The sequence below is a fragment of the Acomys minous genome (assembly GCF_964271855.1).
Source record: "Acomys minous genome assembly, chromosome: 2".
Classification (NCBI taxonomy): Eukaryota; Metazoa; Chordata; class Mammalia; order Rodentia; family Muridae; genus Acomys; species Acomys minous.
Window position 1 is genome coordinate 148,315,924 of NC_140484.1, and position 21,859 is coordinate 148,337,782.

At 46.1% G+C, this 21,859-nt stretch overlaps 1 protein-coding gene across 2 annotated transcripts in view; it reads left to right on the forward strand.

Moving 5' to 3' along the window:
• The window catches only part of TMC5 (transmembrane channel like 5), a 73,402-nt gene extending 51,743 nt beyond the window's left edge, over positions 1–21,659 (forward strand). The window contains exons 12-21 of one of the 2 annotated variants that reach the window (XM_084768569.1): positions 1,766–1,844; positions 3,845–3,942; positions 5,427–5,522; positions 13,651–13,726; positions 13,971–14,104; positions 15,002–15,175; positions 17,149–17,227; positions 19,206–19,310; positions 20,503–20,548; positions 21,176–21,659. In XM_084768569.1, the coding sequence (XP_084624695.1) occupies positions 1,766–1,844; positions 3,845–3,942; positions 5,427–5,522; positions 13,651–13,726; positions 13,971–14,104; positions 15,002–15,175; positions 17,149–17,227; positions 19,206–19,310; positions 20,503–20,548; positions 21,176–21,222 (934 nt within the window). In that variant the 3' untranslated portion in view covers positions 21,223–21,659. The remainder of the gene's footprint in view (positions 1–1,765; positions 1,845–3,844; positions 3,943–5,426; positions 5,523–13,650; positions 13,727–13,970; positions 14,105–15,001; positions 15,176–17,148; positions 17,228–19,205; positions 19,311–20,502; positions 20,549–21,175) is intronic. The other variant, XM_084768568.1, reaches the window with a different exon arrangement.
• The last annotated feature ends 200 nt before the right edge of the window (positions 21,660–21,859 follow it).

The window sequence follows — 21,859 nt, forward strand, 5'->3', positions numbered from 1 at the left end:
CTACAAGAGCAGTCAGTGCCTGCTCTTAGCCACTAAGCCATCTCTCCAGCCTGACAGCTGCCTTAGTTAGAGCTCCTATGGCTGTGATGAAGCATCATGGTCAAAAGCAAGTTGGGAGAAAAGGGTTTATTTGGGTTGCACTTTCTCATCATTGTTCATCACTGAAGGAAGAAAGGACAGGAAACTCAAACAAAGTAGGAACCTAGAGGCAGGAGCTGATGCAGCGGCCATGGGAGAGTGCTGCTTACTGGCTTGCTCCCCATGACTTGCTCAGCTGACTTTCTTGTAGAACCCAGGACCACCAGCCCAGGGGTGGCCTCACCCACCATTAATGGACTGTATCTACCCCCATTAATTACTAATTACGAAAGTGACCTACAGGCTTGCCTGCAGCCCAATCTTAGGGAGGCATTTTATTAATTAAGGTCCCCTCCTCTCAGATGACTTTAGCTTGTGTCAAGTTGAGGTAAAACTAGGCAGCACAACAGCCTTCAAAGGACCCTGGGAAATGTGAGTCTTGAGTACAGATGCCTTTTTACAGGATGGTGGCTTACCTTCCTCAATGGCTGCTGGCCTGGACATTAACCTGAATCTCCAGTGCCACTGCACAGATATGCAGGCACTGAACAAGGGGTCCTGATCACAGAGCCCCGGTACCCACCTGGTACTCCCCATTGTGCAGGAGGAAAATGCATATTTTTTTAATTCACCCATCAAATTGGTGCGATGATTAATATCGGTTATCAACTCGACAGGATCCATAATCACTTAGCAGACAGACCTCTCTGTGAGCCTTCCAGGGAGTTCCCAGGTTGGGTTAATGGAAGCGGGAGTGCAACCTGTGGGCACCACTAATCCTGTGGGCTGGGATCCCAGACTGAATAGAAAGCGAAGAAGAAGCTGAGCAAAAGGTCCATCTCTCTCTCTCTCTCTGCTTCCTGGCTGTGTTTGCAATGTGACCAGCTGCTTATGTTACAGCTGCTGCTGTGTCTTCCTTTCCTGATGGACTTTACTCTCAAACTGTGAGCCAAAGAAAACAAAACAGAACAAAACCCTCTTTAACTCACTTCTTATCAGGTATTTGGTCACAGCAATGAGAAGAGTAGCTAATACATTTTACAGATCGCTGACACATTTGAAGTCTGAGTAAAATGGGTGTAGTATACCCACCTGTGATAGAGTTATAAATGTTAATGGAGATGATTTAGTAAGGGACTTTCAGTAGAGCATCTTGGGTAAGTACTCAATAAATAAACACTAAGCACATTTTTTATTCAAATGGGAAAGAAACTGGTTCATTTGCAGGGCCAACAGAAGAGAGTGTATTAGTCAGAATGGGTTAAGTTTTGCTGCAGTAACAATCCTCCCCAAGTCTCAGTGGCATAAGGCACAAAGCTTTACTTCTTACCAGTGTTCCATGTACACTGTAGACTGGACAGAGGGTTGTGTGCGTGTTAGTCACCAAGGGACCCAGGCCAAGGCATCAAGGTACATCTGAGATAGTGCTGACTGCCCTTGCAAAGAAGGACAGTGGATTCTGGAAGGTCTCAGGGTGACACGCAGTGCTCAAGGCTAGAACTGAAAAATAGCACATCTGCTCACAGTTCACCTGCTAAAACTCATCTTATGGCCATATCCAACCTTGGAGCTAGGTAGGCAGAAGCAACTGTCCTATTGAGTGACTACAGGGAACACTGACCAAGAGCACTGCCAATGAGGGTGCCCAGTGACAGTGACTAGAGCCGTCTTCTCTTCTGTTACTTAGAAACATCCTTCTGAAGATCTCCATTGTTGGAATTCTTTGCTACTATTGGCTCAGCATCGTGGCCCTGTCTGGCGAAGAGGTGAGATATACATACAGTCTGCTCTGCCTTGAGTTTTGTTTGTCGGCCTTTAATCACCAAAGAGAATTTGAGCTTCCTGACATCCACTACACTTTGTTTTGGGAAGAGAAGAGGAAAGAAGATGGTCTGGGAGGCAGCATAAAGCAGGAGGGCTTCATGGAAGAGCTGAGATGCTGATCAAATACACTCGGTCTCCTTAGCCTCAGTCTTAGTATCTGTGAGATGGGTACTATTCAGTAGCAGGGCCTCTGTGACTACTGCCACCAAGCTGTGGTGGGCATCCAGCAGACAGCAATTCTGACACTAATCTCCCAATAGCCTGAGGCTGGGCACAAGATCCTTCCTGAGCTTGGCTGTTCCATTTTGTCCATACCCCAAATACCGTGGGCTCGGCTGATAATAGACGTGTAGTTCACTTGCACACTCACATCCTAACCCCGACTGTCCCTGGCTCTCCCACACACAACACGGCATTCACTTTCTCCTGCATTGGGGCATGGGTTTTTGGTCCTTGCACTCTTACAGTAATGTCCCATATGGCCTCAAGAGAAAGCTAACTCTATTAGCTCCAGGGCCTTCCCTTTGGAATGCTTCTGCTTCTACCACTAGTTTCCTGTAACAACAACAACAACAACAAAATCAAAAACAACAACAAAACCCTCTGTATCATACAGAGTTGGTTTTTTGTTTGTTTGTTTTAGCTTTTGGTCAGTGACAGAGAATAAGAGATCTCTTATTTCTCTGACTCTACTTCTTCCCTGAGGGTCAATCTAAGCAAAATAACATTGCTTTGTCTGGACCCAAATTATTTGGTATGACACAGTATCTTCACCTAATCCTAAGTTAGGACGTTAGAGAACATATCATGCTGTGACCCTGTCTACCCATTTACTCTTCTATCCATCGATTCATTTACTTATGTGTCTCCATCAACCCATTCATGAACCCAGCAATCAACCTTTTCAGCTATCATCTTCGCCCAACATTCACCCATTCTTACATTCATTTATCCACCTCCCATGTATCTTTCTGTGCATCCGTTTACCCAGTCATTTACCCATTCCCCCTCCCATCATCTACCGTCTAACCGTTCTTACACTCTCCATCCATCTATCCATCCATCCATGAATCCCTAGGCCACACATGGAAACCTTCCTTCTACTTCAGCCAGCCATGAAAGATGCCCGTATGTCCTTTCCTAGCTCTGACTTCCTGCAGAGGTTGCTGTCCTCCAGCCTATGACAACTTGTGAAAACCTCCAGTCACTTTTAAAATAATGCTTTTGTTACTCGTAAGCTCCATAATGTATACAACGTAGAAGTCAGTAAGCAGAAAGAGGGGGGACATTCTTAGCCCTCCAGCCTTCTTACTCTCCTGAAGGAAATGCTTTGCCCTGGTGGGGGAACGGGGTCTAGAAAGGACAGGGCAAAGAGGAAATACCTTAGAAGCAGAGGTTATGAGACGGGAAGATTTTGGTGCGTGTGAGCAGTAAGCCTTGTGGAGTATGGAGAGAAGTGCAGAAAGAGAACACGCATGCATGTGTGCAAGCACAAGAACAAGCACCACACACACACACACCACACACACACACCACCACACACACACACAACACACACCATACACATACCACACACACCACACACACACACCACCACACACACCACACACACACAACACACACCATACACATACCACACACACCACACACACACAACACACCATACACATACCACACACACCACACACACACACACAACACCATACACATACCACACACAACACACACACACACACAACACACCATACACATACCACACACACCATACCACACCACACACACATACACACACACACACACACACACACACACACACACACACACACAGCTGTTTTTGCAGATTAAGTCGGCTTGTCTGGGTACACAGGGTGTGGTCAAACTGAGCCATGTGAGCTCTGAGCTGGGCCACCAGCCCTGACCCTGACTCATGCCTGCCTTCCAGTGCTGGGAGACACTCATTGGCCAGGACATCTACCGGCTCCTCCTCATGGACTTCGTGTTCTCCTTGGCTGATTCCCTACTGGGGGAGTTTCTGAGGAGGTAAGTATTAGCATCTGTGAGTGGTGCTGTAACCAGAGCCTGATTCCTGGCTAAGCTGAAAGGCGGGGGCCCCTGGGCGTCTGCTGTGAGCCCCTCTAATCTGCCTATTGTCCTTGGGGCATTCTCCTAATTTAACGACATTCCACCTCAACCTAAGAGCTCACTGGGTTTAGCTTGACTCCACCCAACCTTCTTTCTGGACAAAATTTACAGAAATAAAACAAGAAACAGAGCCACTTGGGATCAGTTTCTCCCTTTCCCCCATTCTCTTTTGTCTGTGATGTGGGAATGGAAACCAAGCCCGGACAATCACGGCACCACTGAGCTACAGCTACATGTGCATTATTTTTGAAGATTTGCCCATTTATTTATTTATATGTACATGTGTATGTCTGCGCATGCCTGTGTGAGTTTATACGTACCATGTGCATGCAGGCACACCCCCCCTCAAAAAAGACGTCAAATCCCCTGGAACTGGAGTTAACAGGCAGTTGTGAGCCACTTAGTGGGGGTCCTTGGAACTGAACTTGGGTCTTCTGCAGTAGAAGCCAGTACTCTTAACAGCTGAGCTACCTCTCCAGCCCACACTAGAATCCTTATCCACTGTAGATGATTTTAATATTCCAGTGTCTATACCTCCATATTTGTGGATGGTTTTGTTGTTGCTGCTGTTTCTTTTGAGACAGAGACTTCCTATATAGCACAAGCCAACCTTGGACTCCTAGAAAACCTCCTGCCTCAACCTCCAAGCACTGGGATTATAGGTGTGTACCACCACACCCAGCTGGACTGACCCCTGACTCCCATATTTCTCTACATATACATTACCACACGTGTGAATACTATATCATACCCTGTAATCTCCAAAAAGCGCAGTCTGTGTGATTTTGCTGTGCAGAGCACAAGGATCCTTGTTTAAGACTCTGTGTAAGATTTAGCAAAAAATATTATTTAAGAAAACAAGAAAGAAAAGGATCAAGTTTTCCCCGAAGTATGTAGTACACCTGTTTTCTTCTTTGCTCAACAGGGACCATCACTGGCTCTAGAGCAATAACCATGCCTGAGGCTTAGTTGGCTCAGTGGCAGAGTGATACTTAGCACACGCAAAGCCCCATGGCCCATGCTCAGCACCCCAAAAATAGGTTTTGTAATGCATTTGTGTCATGAGGTGCTCAGTTTATTTGCTCATTGGGGAAAAAAGTAGGAAGCAAAGAATGGGATGGACCAGAAAGTAGGTGGACTAACTGGAGTAAGGAGGGCAGCAGCGGCCTCTATGCTGTTGCCATTCACAGCAGTGGATCCCTACTCGACTGCACTGTGTTAACCCTGCATCCCTCAGGTGCCTCAACTACTGGAGAACTTCTTCAGCGTTTGCTCTGGGACCTGCAATTTCATTCTTAACTATTGAGGGTCTCTGCTGCTGTTCTTCCTGGTCGGTGGGGTCTCTAAATTGTGTGAATACTAAATCCAGTGCATTCTCACAGGCTCATTGGGATGAAATTCATAACCAGTCTCAGCATGCAGGAGTTTGACATTGCCAGGAATGTTCTGGAACTGATCTATGCACAAACTCTGGCCTGGTAAGTTTTGCAGTGCCGTGGTGTGCCCCATTCACTTCCCACCTGTGGGTGGACTTGGGAGTTTTGGCTGTAAGTCTGTGAGCTGTTCTTCAAAAATCTGCATTGGGAGCTGGTGATAGGGCTCGGAGGTTAAGAGCACTGGCTGCTCTTCCAGAGGTCCTGAGTTCAGTCCCCAGCAATCACATGGTGGCTCATAGCATCTATAATGAGATACGATGCCCTCTTCTAGTGTGCAGGCACACATGCAGACAGAATATTATATACATAGTAAATAAATCTTTTTTTTATTAGCTTTTTCTCTTTCTTTCTTTCTTTCTTTTTTTGTTTTGTTTTGTTTTTATTTTTCTGTTTTTCAACACAGGGATTCTCTGTGTAGCCTTGGCTGTCCTGGACTCACTTTGTAGACCAGGCTGGCCTTGAACTCACAACAATCCACCTGCCTCTGCCTCTCAAGTACTGGGATTAAAGGCGTGTGCCACCACACCCAGCCTTTTTTTCTTTTTTTTTTTTTTAAGTTCTAAAAATCTACATGGATGATAGCAAGCCCAGCTACTCTGAAAGCAGGGAACTTAGCATGTGTTCTAGGTTATTCCTTGCCTTGAGGAGACCTTGAAGATGTAAGAGTCAGCTTAGGACAGGTTAGCAGCCTGGATACCCACAAACCATAGGCAGCTACAGTCCTGGCATGTTTACCCCACTCCCACCTGGACCCCGTTACATCCCTAACCCTTCCATCCCAGCCACAGTGCTCTTTATAAAACTCTGGATTACTCCCGAGTGTTAAATGTTTGTCTCCTCCTAAAAGGCTTTCCCTGTGTCTCTGTGTGTTTGCATAGAGAATGAGTGCCTCAGAAACTGTCTACTCTTTTTTAAAAGATTGTTTCAGAAACGATCTTTCACTGGAACTCACCCAGTAGGCTTGGGAGCCCTTGTGTCCACCTACCCAGGTCTAGCATTATAGCACACACACCAAGCTTGTTTCTTTAAATGTAGCATTAATCCTACAATTAATACTACAGTTAATTCTAGTGATTGAATTAAACTGTGACCTCCAGCTCCATGCAATTATTTTTTTCTTTGTTTTGTTTTGTTTTTTGAGACAGGGTCTCTCTGTGTAGCCTTGGCTGTCCTGGACTCGCTTTGTAGACCAGGCTGGACTCAAACTCACAGCGATCCGCCTGCCTCTGCCTCCCGAGTGCTGAGATTAAAGGCGTGCACCACCACACCCAGTTTGCAATGCTTATATTAACACAGAATCATCAATTCGATAGTATTAAGGGAAGATCTGGTCTTAAAGTGGAGCCACCACTAATGAGATTAGTCCCCTTATAAAAGAGGCCAAGAGGCCTTCTACCACGTGAATATAGCGAGAAGGTGCTTTCTAGGAACCAGGAAGTGAGTTTCACCAGACACTGAATCTGCCAGCCCCTCAATCTTGGACTTCTAGCCTCTTAAGTTATGAGCAATAAACCTATGTTGTTCTAAAGTTTTCCACCTAAAGGTATTTGTCATAGTATCCCCAAAGAACAATACAATCACCAATGCATTTTATTTTATTTTATGTATGGATTTTTTCCTGTATGTGGATCATGTGTATGCATTGCCTGCAGAGGTAAGAAAAGGGCATCAGATGCCCTGGAACTGGAAATTCAGATGGTTATTGGCAACTGTGTAGGTGCTGGGAATTGAACTTGAGTCCTCTGAAAGAGCAGTCAGTATTCTTAACCACTGAGCTATCTCTCCAGCCCCATATATTTGTTCATTTATTTCTTTGTTTTAGGCAGCTTAGAGCAAAGTAGTATCATATATCTTTGGCTGACCTAGAACTCTCAATATGGACTAGGCTGGCCTTGAATTTACATAGATCCACCTGCCTCTGCCTCACAAGTGCTGGGATTAGAGGTGTGCACCACCATGCCCAATCCAATCACCAATGCCCAAGAAATAGGAGTTTTCAGGTAGAATTCTCCTCCAAGATCTGCCTTTGGCTATAGTGGCAAGATCTGATGTGGCCCAGACTCTACTCTCGAGTATGTGCCAGTATTGGTGTGTGTGTGTGTGTGTGTGTGTGTGTGTGTGTGTGTGTGTGTGTGTGTGTGTCTGTGTGTGTGTTGTTTTGTTTTCAGTGCCTTTCCTGTTCTTCTCTCATATAGTGGAAAACTTAACTTCTTGTTTCTTAAAAATGTTCTAGCCCCCACCCCCATACACACGCCTCTCTCATGCTTTCCTGCTCCCTCTTTCCTTCCTCCCTGGCCAACTAGTTGCATCATGGAATTTCATTTTGCTTTTGTGTCTGTGGTAGTTCTGGAAATCAAACCCAGTCCTCATGCACGATAGCTAGGTATTTTGCCCCTAAGAAATCCCATCCTAGCCCCTGGCATCCATCCTTAGATTAGCCAGTGAATCTTTCCTTATTTATTTAACGTGATGGAGTTCAGGCCAGAGGCTTGTGTAGCCTATCACGTGCCCAGAGGAAACAGCTAATTTAAAAGCAGTGCATTAGAAATTCAATTAACCTGAATTCTGGGGCTTGCCCTGCCACACACTGAGACCCCTGACTTCTCAGAGCCTTGGTTTCCTCATCTAGAACTTACTCATAATAGTAGATGCTTTCAAGAATGTTAAGGATAAAATCTGATAAACAGGGCTTTGCAAACCCAGCAGGCTGCACAAACGCAGTGTCTTCTTATTTTGTCTTGTTAAAATTCCTCCAGGTGGTCTGGCTGTTGTCTTTGTATAGGTTTTCCAGCAAGGGATGACTTCTTTGATATTTAGGTGGTGACGTGTCTGCACTGCCAGGCCATAGGCTAGCATGGGCAGCTTCCGGGGTCATCCACCCACATTATTTCAACCACCAGGATACCTTGGTGGAAAACAAAAGGTAGAGATAATAGTTCCTGCTTTAGGAGACTTGGGAGATGAAAGAAAAAATGATGTATGCGCTCCCTGAGTCTGACTTAGAAATAGTTTGTCAGTGGGGACACCACAGCCGCTATCCTTATGAGCACTCTTACTAGTGCATAACTGGTCTGGGGACATGGCTCAGTCAACAGAGGACCTGAGTTTGATCCCCAGTATCCATGTAAAAGCTGAGTGTGGTAATCCCCACATTGGAGAGGTAGATGAGAAAAGAGAATCAAGCCCAGGTCAGTGAGAGAGCCTGTCATAACAAAGTAAGGTAGGGAGTAAACGAGAGAGACTCCTAAAACTGAGCCCTGGGCTCCGCGTGAATGTGCCCGTGCACCCACAAACACATGCATGCCCCAGAAAATACACAACAAAGTTGGACACTGTGCTGCATGCCTGTAAACCCCACTGAGAGAATGAGTCTGGAGGACTACATGTTGAGGCCCGCCTGGGCTACGCAATGAGACCTTGCCTCAAACGGACAGGAATACATAACAAGAATCATCACGTGACTGTGTAACCTGTATCCTTTTCCATTTGCAAAACTGAAATACTAAATGCATTAAAGTCACTTCCCACTCTCCCCGGCCCCTGAGGTACTCCCTAGTTCTGTGCTCTGACCACCCTGGATGCATCCTGAAGGTGTCAATGTCTGTACTATTTCACTTATTTTTGCAGCATTTCTTTCTAAGCACATTCAGCATCTCATTATGAGTGTCAGACCACACTTTGCTTATCCATTTGTCTGTGAGCATTCTGGCGGCTCCACCCAGTGTTGTGACCAGTGTTCTGTGAGCAGGGGCGTGCAGGTACCTCTGTGAGATTCTGCTTTCAGTTGCCAGCTACCTGCCCAGAAACAGAGTGGCTGGATCACAAGGCATTTGTTGAGCACTCCTAAATTATGTTGTGATTTAAAAACAATGATAGCTAGGCGGTGAGGGCGCACGCCTTTAATCCCAGCACTCGGGAGGCAGAGGCAGGTGGATCTTTGTGAGTTCAAGACCAACCTGGTCTACAAAGTGAGTCCAGGACAGTCAAGGCTACACAGAGAAACCCTGTCTCAAAAAAACAAAACAAAACAAAATAATGGGACTAGCCAGCACATGCCTTTAATCCTAGTACTTGAGAGGCAGAGGCAGATGGATCTCTCTGAGTTCAAAGCAAACCTGGTTGACACAGTGAGTTCCAGGATGGCTGGGGCTACATAGTAAGATACTGTCTTGAAAGAGAGAGAGAGAGAGAGAGAGAGAGAGAGAGAGAGAGAGAGAGAATGAGAGAAAGAGAGAAAGAGAAAAAGAAGAGAGGCGGGCAGAAAGAAGAAAGAAAGGAAGAAAATAAGAAAAAGAAGAAAGAAACAAGCAAATAAAAGACTGAAAACTAAACCAAACAATAAAAAAACAAACAAACAAAAAAACCTACAATGTGGTAATTCAGTTCTTCCTTTGGGATGGAGCTGCCATCTGCTGGTACTTTGCCTAAATGACAAACACAAAGAGAGAGGCACCCAACACACACTTGCTGAGGCTTTTAGGAAGCATGGCTGCTTTTCTAACCGTGTGTATGCCAATCTACAAGAAGGGTGACGCCATAGACGTCAAAAAGGGTGACGCTGTAGACGTCAAGCCAGCATGCGCTTGCTTGTTCTAGTTTGATCTCATTCGCTATGGCAAACACCATGACTGAAAGCGAGTTGGGAGGAAGAAGGCCTTTTGGCTTACACTCCTAGGTTCCAATCCATCGCTGAGGGAAGACACTCAAGACAGAAAGCTGGAGGAAGAAGTGACACAGAATGTTTTTGGCCCTGGCTCATTCACTGACTGATATATATAGCTAGCTTTTTTATTTTTATTTTTTATTTTTATTTTTGAGATTGTAATTTAATTACATTTCTTCCTTCCCTTTCCTCTCTCCACACCCTCCTATATGCTCTCCCTGGGCTCCTTCAAATACATAGTTTCTTTTTTTTTTCACTGATTGTTTTTGCATGCATGCATGTACACAATACCCGTATATGCTTTCAGGTTTGACCGTTGGCACTGGACCACCAGTTGGTGTGATCTTCCCTGGGAAAGGCCACCTCTGCTGCTCCCAGATTCTCTCAGTTGCCTGCAGTACTTTGGTAGAGTTGAGACCTCGTGGACTTTTCTCTACCTGGTTTGGCATGTCCATTTGGTGTCATCCTTGTTTATCTCACAGTTGGGCAGTCATGTGGGTGAGACTTTATGAGTGTAGCTTCTGATATTACCAGGAGACAGAATATCGGGGCAAACTCCCTGATCTTTGGCTGTTACAGTCTTTACCCTGCTCTTTGCAACACATCCTGACCCTTCAGTGTGGGAGTATTTTGTAGATATATCCATTGGCACTGGGCTCCACAACTCTCCATTTTGATTGGTTGTGGTTTTCTGTAGTGTTCTCCATCTTTGAAGACTACATTTATCTGTGAGCATAAGGATAGATTGTTGTTAAGGATTATCACCTGCCTAGGGATGGTACCACCACAGTGGGCTGGGCGCTCCTGCATCAATTACTAATCAAGACCATCCCACACAGACACACCCACAGGCCAAACTTCAGCTGAGGCCTCTCCTCTCACAGATGGCTCCAGGATATGTCAAGTTTACAGTTAGCTACTCATGATGTACTCTTCAAAAGAGAGCACCCCCAAAATGCTACCATGGTAAAGCCAAAAGCACCTAAAGGTCACCCAGCATGGAGTTGGCATTGTTGTCAAAACAAAAACAAAAACAAAGCAAAAGGGTAAGGTTCTGGCCAAGAGAATGAATGTGTATGTTGAACGTATTAAGCACTCTAAGAGCAGCAAGAATTTCCTGAATTGGATTAAGAAAATTGTAAGAAAGGGAAAGAAGGAACTCAAAGAAAAAGATACCTCAGTTCATGTGAGGTGCCAGCCTGCTCTGTCAGAAGAGGGAAGGGAAGGGAAGGTGCCTGTGTTGCCTGAGCCTACAATCGCTGGGATAACAGATTTAAAAAAACAAAACAAAACTCTACTGAAGAAAATAGTAATGGTGGTAAATTACCCAACCTGGGTAAAAATAGCAAAGGGCCACTTAAGAAATGTTTACCTTGGCCCAGATTTGAAACTCTAGGTCTGGACCCTTCAACTGCCAACCATTCGAAGACATCCCAAAAGGAGGTGTAAGTGGCAAGCAAGGAGTATTGCATTTAAAAATGGCCAGACGAGAGATCTTGTCTTGAACAAAAGATAGAAGATGTCTGAGGACAGTACCTGGATCTCTACATGTGTACCCTGTGTCCACACACACCTGCAGCCCAACAAATGCACAAACACAGTTTTCACACACACACACACACACACACACACACACACACACACACACACACACACACACACCATTCTGATTTGTTTGGTTGGTTGGTTTTTGAGACTCTGTCTCATTTAGTAGCCCTGGCTGACCTGGAACTCAAAGACACCCACCTGCTTCTGCCTTCCAAGCGCTGATTAAATGTGTGCTATGGGTAAACACAGTTGAAAAGACGGTTCCTCTTCTTCTTCTTCTTCTTCTTCTTCTTCTTCTTCTTCTTCTTCTTCTTCTTCTTCTTCTTCTTCTTCTTCTTCCTCTCCTTCTCCTTCTTCTCCTTTGGTTTTTTAAGACATAGTCTCTCTGTGTTAGCCTTTGGCTGTCCTGGACTTGCTTTGTAGACCAGGCTGGTCTCACAGCGATCCACCTGCCTCTGCCTCCTGAGTGCTGGGATTAAAGGCATGCACCAACACATCCGGCTCTAATTATTACTCTCTTTAATCCTTCCTCTACCCTCCCCTATCACACCTCCCCACATTTAACCTTTCTTGTTTCATTAATTTCCTTTCCCCCTTTACGTTGCTGCTGCTGTTTATCTCCTTGAGTGCTACCCGGCCGTGCTAGCCTTGAATATTTAGATATGTGTTTCACTTTTAATACCCGTACAAGTCGGGAAATTACTGAAACATATATTTAAAGCATCTTTATTTTACCATCATAAATGGAAAACTAGTGACAAATTATATAAATCGTAAGTCATTATAAAAATTGAAGCAATCCTGTCCCAAATAGTCTTTAGACTCCATCTATATGTTCCTGTCTTCTGAGACTGTCAGTTTAAAGCTTTCTCCCTAAAGGGGGTGGGGGTGGGGAGATTAAAGGGGTAAGAATGCTTTCACTGTGCAGGCATGAGGACCTGAGTTCAGATCCTGGCACCCACAGATAAGCATTGTGGCCACATGTGCCCCTGTAACTTCAGTGCTGTGTTTCAGGGAGACAGGGACATTGCTGGCTACCAGTCTAGCGTCATGTTTGATGAGAGACACCCCCTCCCCCAACCTCAAAAGACCAAGGTAAAGAATGATAGCACCCAATGTCCTTCTTTGACTCTGCACACATATGTGTGCAGGCAGTGCACACGAATACACTGTACACACATAGATAAAAAGTAAAATGTTTTAAAGTGTAGAGGTGGGCAGGGGTTGGGTGTTAAAGCCGTCCTGGCACCAGCCTTCCTTGGGAACACCGCAAGAAAGCTGGGAAACGAAGGCCTTATTGTCTAGTCCCTGCAGGCCTCCTCATGACCCTCGGGAAGGATGGGCGCCAGGTGTGCCTCCCATTTGGGACATGCTAGATTAGTGCACGCTGAAGGGGCTCTGGTGGTTTGGTGGCCCTGTGGTGGAGTTGAGGGGTGTTCTCTCTGCAAAGCCTTCCCAGATCTGGGGAGGGAGCCTCCATGGTGGGAATTCTCTGTTCTGCTGTGTGTCTACAGGAGCACTTCACCACAGGCACAGTGTTGGCAGGCTGGTTGCTTCCAAAGCCCACAAGGTCAGGATGGGCCCCGTGCCGCCCTTGCTGTTTTACAGCTGGCCTCACCGTTCCTGTGTCTTCACACAGTTTTCCTGCTGTTGGTGTCCAACTCGCTTCTGCTAAGGATGACTCATACTGAATTGGAGCCTGACATAGAGACCCTGAGCCTACCACATTCTAACTTAATTCCTGTTTTAGCAACTCTGCCTCTAAATCCTGTCATGTTTTGAGATATTGTGGTGTTCGTGGGTGTGTACATGCATATATGGGTGTGTGTGAGTGTGCATGGGTGTGTGCGTGTGTTAGGTCTTCTCATATGAACTTTAGGGAGACACAATTTTTTCTCTTGCCTCTGCACCCTGTACCTAGTGTTTCCCAGGCCTCTGACACTCCTGTTTTCCTCACAGGCTCGGAATTTTCTTCTGCCCTCTGCTGCCTTTTATCCAAATGATCACTCTCTTCATTATGTTTTATGTCAAAAATGTGAGTTGGGCACAAGTTGCAAACAAATACTTTCCTTTGGTAACTTACGACCTGGAAGGGATCCGAGGTGGGGAAAGGGTGTGGGGAGGAGGGGTCAGGAAGCCAAAAAAAACAAAAAACAAAAAACAAAACAAAACAAAAACCTGGGAAGCTGTAAGTAGAGGGTTGAAGTAGGGGGTTGGAGAGTCAGCGGTTGGCCGGGTCCCCAGGACCCCAGGTGGAAAGGTTCCATTTCGCTCCTCAGATCAGCCTGATGATGAACTTCCAGCCTCCGAGCAAGGCCTGGCGGGCCTCACAGATGATAACATTCTTCATCTTCTTGCTCTTCTTCCCGTCCTTCACGGGTGTGCTGTGCACCCTGGCCATCACCATCTGGAGGTAGGGGACCGTGCTGAGGTTTCAGTAATGGGTGGATAGGTGTCTATTTTTAGATGTGGGGGTTTTATTACCCAGACATGGAGGCAATTGCCACCTAAGTCATAGTTGCTCACAGTTCCCGAGAAGGGAAGACTCTCCACGTCGTGCAGGGCCACATGAGGAAAATGCAACGGTGGCCAGGCGGAAATGTGGGACAAAACCCTGCACTGCAGTTTCCAGGGTAAAGGACAAATGAGACAGGGTAACCAGGCTAGGGATGGCCACTCGAGTGTTTTTAGAAGGCTCTGCAGCCTTAGGGGCTGTTATAGGCCCTTGAGGTCCTGACTGGGATGACTGGAGCCTGTGAACATGCCCCAACTGTGAGAGCCTATAAAAAGAGGTGGCTGTGCTACCAGCTCTGTATTGGGTGGTTGTGAAGCATATGACGTCATGCTTCTGAGGCTAGTCCTGATCTTCTGCAAGAGTAACAAGTGTTCTCTTGAGTCATTTTTCCCTGCCCCAGTCATTGCTGCTTTAGCCATATCTTCTATGCCTGCCCCTATGTACTGGCTGACAGCACATGATCACGATGTCACACCCGGCTTCCATACCTAACATGCCTCCCTCTTGGTATGTCTTGCGTCTTATGTCACATTCCCAAGAAAGACTCTTGGGAATCCTGTAGTCTCCCTAGATTGGTTGCCTGGATTCTGGCCTGGCCACTGGGGTAGGTCAAACCACTGTTCTAAGAGCTGGTCCTCAGACAGCTGCTAACAGCAGGCAAGGCCTGAGAGTGTGGGAACAGCAGGCAAGGTTTTCTGATTCTGGAGCCCGAGCCTAGAAGGGAGGACCCTTCGATTGCAGAATGCCTGCCTCCGAGTCTCAGGCCACAGATAGCTTTCTGTTTCCTGTCTGCAGTTTGAAACCTTCAGCTGACTGCGGCCCTTTCCGAGGCCTGCCTTCCTTCATTCAATCCATCTACAGCTGGATAGACACCCTGAGCCAAAGGCCTGGCTACCTGTGGGTCGTCTGGATCTACCAGAACCTCATTGGAAGCGTGCACTTCTTCTTCATCCTCACCCTCATTGTGTTGTAAGTCGGGTTTCTTGGGAAACTGGAGGGGGGAGAAACTGGAGGGGGAGAAGCTGAGAGTTCTTGGAGAAGCTTTCATTGGCGTGAGATGAAAAACGGTCGTAAGGGAAGCAGAGCAAGGCGTGCCAAGCAGCGAATACAGTATGGTCTTGACTTGACTCTACCTTTGAATAGATAGTTTTCTGTAAAATGTTGTTTAGTGTTTTTTCTTTTTTTTTTTTAACTTCTACTTATTTATTACATATACAATATTCTGCCTGCATGTATGTCTGCCCACCAGAAGAGGGCACCAGATCTCATCATAGATGGCTGTGAGCCACCATGTGGTTGCTGGGAACTGAACTCAGGACCTTTGGAAAAGCAGACAGTGCTTTTAACCTCCAGCCCTGTTTAGTGTTTTCTTATCTAAGGTTTTAATTGGGGGGGGGAGGGTAGTTTTCAAGACAGGGTTTCTTTGTGTAGCCTTGGCTGTCCTGGATTCACTTTGTAGACCAGGCTGGCCTCAAACTCACAGCAATCCTCCAGCCTCTGCTCCCAAGTGCTGGGATTATTAGTATGTTCTACAAAGAAAACGTACTTACTTTCTTGTTGGGGATATAACTGAGTGGTAGAGCACTAGCCTACCATGTGTAAGACCCCGAGTTTAATTCTCAGTGCTGAGAAAAAGAACACTAAAATAAAATTTTTTTTAAAAGAATGAAAATGTCTGAGAATTCTCAGAAAATTTCCTTTGGAGACTGCAAGCCGGGTGGTGGTGGCGCACGCCTTTAATCCCAGCACTCAGGAGGCAGAGGCAGGTGGATCCCTGTGAGTTCCAAGACAGCCTGGCCTACAAAGCAAATTCAGGACAACCAGGGCTACACAAAGATACCCTGCCTTGAAAAAGAAAAAGAAAAAGAAAAACAAAAACAAAAACAAAAACAAAAACAAAACAAAACTGGCCCAGGCTTCATTGACATTTAGAATATTGCATTTTAATTTTTAAAAACATCTACTTCTAACAGGGGTGGGGGGTGGGGGGGTAGGCTCTGGTATACACCTGTAATTCCAGCACTGGGGAGGCAGAGGCAGGCAGATCTCTGTGAATTCGAGGCCAGCCTGGTCTACAAAGTGAGTCCAGGACAGCCAAGGCTACACAGAGAAACCCTGTCTTGAAAAACAAAAACAAAATAAAGCAAAAAAAAAAAAAATCCACTCCTGACTTCTTGTGAAGATTTGTCAACACCTGGGTTCATTTTCCTGCATGGGAGAATTGGCTGGCCAACTTACAGTGGTCAACTGACTGCAGCTCAGCCCCCATGGCACCATACATGTGCTCGTGAGACACAGGGCTCAAGGGTTCAAAGCCCACCTTGGATCACAGAATAAAGTCTGTGCTTTGCAGATGAGAGCGGTAAGTCAGAGATAGGATGGTTGCTGACACAGATTCGGTGCTGCACAGCCTGACAATGGAGGAAGAGGCTAGAAGCCGGCTCTTCTGGCTCTCGGTGATGCTCACATCCCTGACTCCCCAGCAGCAGCTCTATTGGCACTTCAGAATGGCAAACTGGCCTCCGGACCTGCTCTCTGCCACACTTCTTATTCACTGACTCTGCTTCTGTCACCACTTGTACCTCTGACACCAAATATGTGTGTAAAAGGCAGAAGTTTTTCTTGCACGAAGTCAGGCACCAGCTGGGTAGCCTACCGTCTCAGTCAGCTCTGATCCTGGACCTGGACGGCATCAACCTCACAAGTTAAGGGCTTGGTCCTGCAAAGCCCAGTTTAGATACCAGGCTCACGTCCCTAGCATCTGTTCCCCTGTACTTCTGACTGACTTTGAATTTGAAGGTTCCCACAACCTTCTCCTCATAGCCAGTGATTTGCTAAAATGACTGGCAGAGCTCGGGAATGATCTACTTATGATGTTCCGTTTATGAAAAAAAGGAGCTCCAAACCCTGTCAAGAGATCCTGTCATTTTCTTCTCTTCCAGAATCATCACCTATCTTTACTGGCAGATCACAGAGGGGAGGAAGGTCATGATCCGGCTGCTCCACGAACAGATCATTAACGTAAGGCTCTCCTGTGTCCCTCCCCTCAGCAATACCCCTGTCTGTCCCTCTTTCTCCTTTCTTGACAGAGTGTAACAGAAATTTCCAAACATATTCCAAAACAGAAATACTAGCTAGGACAGTGGATCTCTGTGTCCCCGTCATCCAGCATGTGCTTTCATGTGTGTACTAATGTGTGCAGGTACACATGTATCTGTATCCACATATGTGTGGAAGGCCAGAGGCAGTCTTGGCTGTCATTCCTCAGATTCTATCCACATTAAAAAAAAATAATAATAAGATGAGGTCTCTCATTGGCCTGGAGCTTGCTGAAAAGGGCAGGTAGGCTGGCTAGTGAGCCTCAGGGACCTGCCAGTCTTCACCTCCTCCCTGCCGGATGACGAGCACCTGCCACCGTGCTTATGTGCTTTACATAGGTTCTAGTGATCCAGCTCACTCGTGAACCCTTCACTGATGGAGCTATGGCCTCAGCCGACACTGACATTTATATACTCTCATTTCATCCCTGCAAATCTTCGCATTATCTCAAATGACTCCTGAGGTGTATGCACTAACTGCCTCTCTCCTCACAGTGACACAGTACTTGACAAGAAGCAACTGAGAGGAGGAAGTATTTACCTTGGCTCACAGTTCCGTCCATTGTGGTAGGGAAGGCTGGGTAGGGCTCATGGTGGCAGGAGCATGTGGCAGAGACCCCTCAGGTGGCCAGATCAGGAGGCAGAGGAGTTGGGCTAGAATTTAGAAGCAGGTATCACCTCTAAGGCCCAACCTCAGAAGCCCATTTCTGCTGGTTATGCCACAGTCCTGACGGTTCTGTGACCACCTGAGAGAGTAGCATTCCTGGGGGCAGTGATCCCTCTGGGGGGAGTCCAGTGGGTGGATATAGGAGCAGCAAGGGAAGTATAAAGAGATCTTGGGGCTGGAGAGATGGCTCAGAGGTTAAGTGCACTGGTTGGTTGCTCTTCCAGAGGTCCTGAGTTCAATTCCCAGCAACCACATGGTGGCTCACAACCATCTATAATGTGATCTGAAGCCCTCTTCTGTCATGCAGCTATACACACAGACAGAGCACTGTATATATAATAATAAATAAATCTTTTTTTTTAAAGGAAGAGATTGAAGCGGAGGCCACAGGAATATCAGTGTGAGCAGCAGTCACATGGTGACTGTTGTTGGGATAGTTACTACAAGCAGGGTGTTAAAATCAGTAGTTCAAAGTTTAAGGGGAAGCAGGAATGAATTGTGGTGAGTGTGCCTTGTGAAGTTGGGTGTCCGTGCCAGCATAGGAGACAGTGATGCTCACCTGGCTCCTCACATCGGGGGAGTAGTTCAGACCTTCCTGCTGCAAGGCTCTTGGGGAAGTAATCCCAGCCTCCTGGGAGACGGAATAGTCCCTCTGTTTCTCTGTGAACTGTTAAATCGCAGATCTCAGCCAACATAGACAATTTTAAACCTTTTGTTTTTAATTTTAAATTATTATTAAATTATTTGTGCATGTGTGTAAGAGAGAGAGAAGAGTGGGGATAAACAGACATGTGTGTCCCATGGCATGTATAGGGCATTACAGGATAACTTACAGGAATCACTTAGGACAATGTTTCTCAACTTGTTGGCAGTGACCCCCTTGGGAGTTGGGCAGTTCTTTCACGAGGGTCACCTAAGACCATCAAAGGCACACCTTTTTACATGATGATTCATAACAGTTGCACATTTCCTGGTTGGTGATCACCACAGCACAAGGAACTGTGTTGAAGAATCAGAGCAGAGAGCCACTGCCTGAGAGGGACCTGTGATAACAGAGGAGAGCTCCAGTGCTCATTGGCTTTCCTCTGAAATGTTCCTTTTCTTTTATCAGAGGAAAACATGGTAGCCACCTCCTTCCATCCAACTGGTGGGATCCCCCTTTTTCTCCAGGCCTTCTATACCCCACACCAGCATACATCTTCCATGCTTTACTTTTATTTTTCATTCTTGGCAGGAAGGCAAAGATAAGATGTTTCTGATAGAAAAGTTGACCAAGCTACAGGATATGGAGAAGAGAGCCAACCCCAGTGCACTTATCCTGGAAAGGAGAGAGGTGGAGGTAAGGCCACAGCTGCCCGGGGCTACAGGGCATACCCTGTGTTTTGGAGAGCAGACATCAAACCCTAGGGATTTTTGTTTGTTTCTATGCAAGTTTCTCTTGCTATGTAGCCCAGGCTGGCTCCTGTTCTAGCATCTTGAGTTCTGGGATTACAGGTGTGCTTCACTCCACCTGTGTAGGGCCCTTCACTTTCTATATTAAGCATTTATGTGCTTTTAATTAATTTTTAAAAAATCATTGTTCACTCAGCACTACATGGCTGCCCATGGTCCAGTCTCTGGGTCACTGTGAACTAAGGAATGCCCTGCTTTCATAGTTTGTGCTTGCTTTAAATCACCCAGGAGCTCACAAGAGTACCCCACCGAATAGTTAGCACTTTAGTGTACCTTCTTCCAGACCTGTCCTAGCGGCATCAGCAATCACACCTCTGTCTACCCAGACTTTGATGAATGGGATATGAGAGTAAAGCTTTCATAATTTTATAATCATAGCATGATATCCACATGGTGTCATAGCTTTCTCCTCACTGAATGCTAAATCCTCAGCATGGTTGTATTCTGGATATGTTTTGACATTTGAGTTGTTTATGGGCTTTTCAAATACTAAAACTGATAATGAGTGAAACGTTCTATTTTAAAACCATAGAAAGTTGTCAATATATTAGTAGTCACTGCTTTGTGGTGTTGTGGATGGAAACCAGGGCCTTGTGTGTGCCAAGCCAGCGATCCACTCCTGAGACACACCCTAGTCCTATAAGTATTTTACCTATTTCTGCACCCATGCCATGCAGTTAATGGATATTCTTCTGTCAAGCTCATAAAAAGAATTTTTTTTTTTGCCAATTTCCCTTTGTGTCCTGGAATACACCAGTGAAAGGTAGACCCCCCATAACTCAAAATATTGATACCATAATTTACTACCAGTGTAAATCAATTTTGTCCACATTGCCCAACTCAAAGCTGATGTGTTAGCTGGCATGTCGTAAATGCTCAGCAAATACCTGCGGAATGTGTGCAGAGCCTGCTGTTGAGAACCTAGACACGTTGGGTACTTCTGTACCTGACTCTTGGTCTCAACCTTTATTCCTCTATTTAAAAATAGTAGCGGCCTCACAGATTGTACTGACTGTGCAACAAGCCCAGCATCTGCGTCCCCCTCCAGTGACAGGGCTGTCTGTTTTCTTCCTCTTCAGCAACTAAGCCCTTTGGACTTGGAGGAACTCAGTACAGCTGCTCCTGGTGAGTACCAGAACTGCCACAGCTAGACCCAGTGCCGTCGCCCGACATGGAGGCCGTGCTCTTCAGCCGCAAGCCAGACCTGAATTTGTTTCTAGTCTGGCCTGATGCAGAAGCTTACAGAGTCACTAGAACCTGGTTTCTGTCTGTTCAGGTCACATGTTAGCTCTTTGCACAAACGGCAGCTTTGTAATGATGGCAAAGCGGCAGTGCCAACATCTCACATCTTTTCAGGTTCAGTCTAGCAGGAGGGGGTTGGAAAATCTGGAGTTTTCCACACCAGTTTGTGTGTTCATCCACAACTCCACTGCTATGACTATGAAAGTGTCACAGTACCCTTAGCCGTATCCAAGACATGGCGTTTCAGCTACGGTACTGATGGTACAACCGTAGTGACCACAGGCACTGAGAACGGGCAGGTCTCCATCCCACATCAGGGGCTGATGCCAGAGAGGGAATGGATGCTGGGGAGGAAACAAATAAGCCTACTCGGGTTTTGTTTTTGTTTTTTTGACTAGCTATTTATTTTTGTGTGTGCATGTTAGTGTGTATGCCTGTGTGTGTGTGTGTGTGTGTGTGTGTGTGTGTGTGTGTGTCTGCAGTAACTTCTCTTTCCTGTGTCGAACCCAGACCTTCGATTGAGGCGGTCAGAGCAAGAAGAGAATCCAAAAGCCTGAATGACTGTGGCGCATGGAAACCAGACGCAGATCAAAAAGGGGAAGAAGATGAACACAAATGTGGCAGTGTCCTTGAGAGCCGAGCCTGATGAGCTTCCCAGCAGTGGAATCCAAGCCTGAGGCAGACAGGAATCTGGCCCACAGGGCAGACGGCTCTGTGAAAACAGGCATGCTTTACTTCCAACCTGGATTGCTGGGGTTTCCCCATCCCTAAAACAAAGTCCTTAGAATTTTCCAATTAAAACTGTTAAAAAAAAATACTGAAATTACCCCACAACCACCTGGGAAGAGGTGACCTGGGGATGTTGCATTTTTATCCTTAAGAAATATATGTCTGCACGGTGGGGCCTTTAGGACTCTCTCTTCCCAGACCTGGCAAAGGTTAAGAAACTGGTGCTAAGAATAATGGTCCACAATGAATTAAAACTGTGATTCTCAATCTGGGAGGCAAAGCCTCTGGATGGTATGACTTGCATTCGTCCCTGACTTTGAACCAGAAACAGCCCCGTGTCGTCTAAGGCTGAAATATGATGAAAGGTCTCCCGGCTGAGCTTTATGTCGTTACTCAGTACAGGAGTCTTGGGGATGAACTAGAAATAGGGACTGTCCTACTTAGGGTTTCTATGGCTGCAACAAA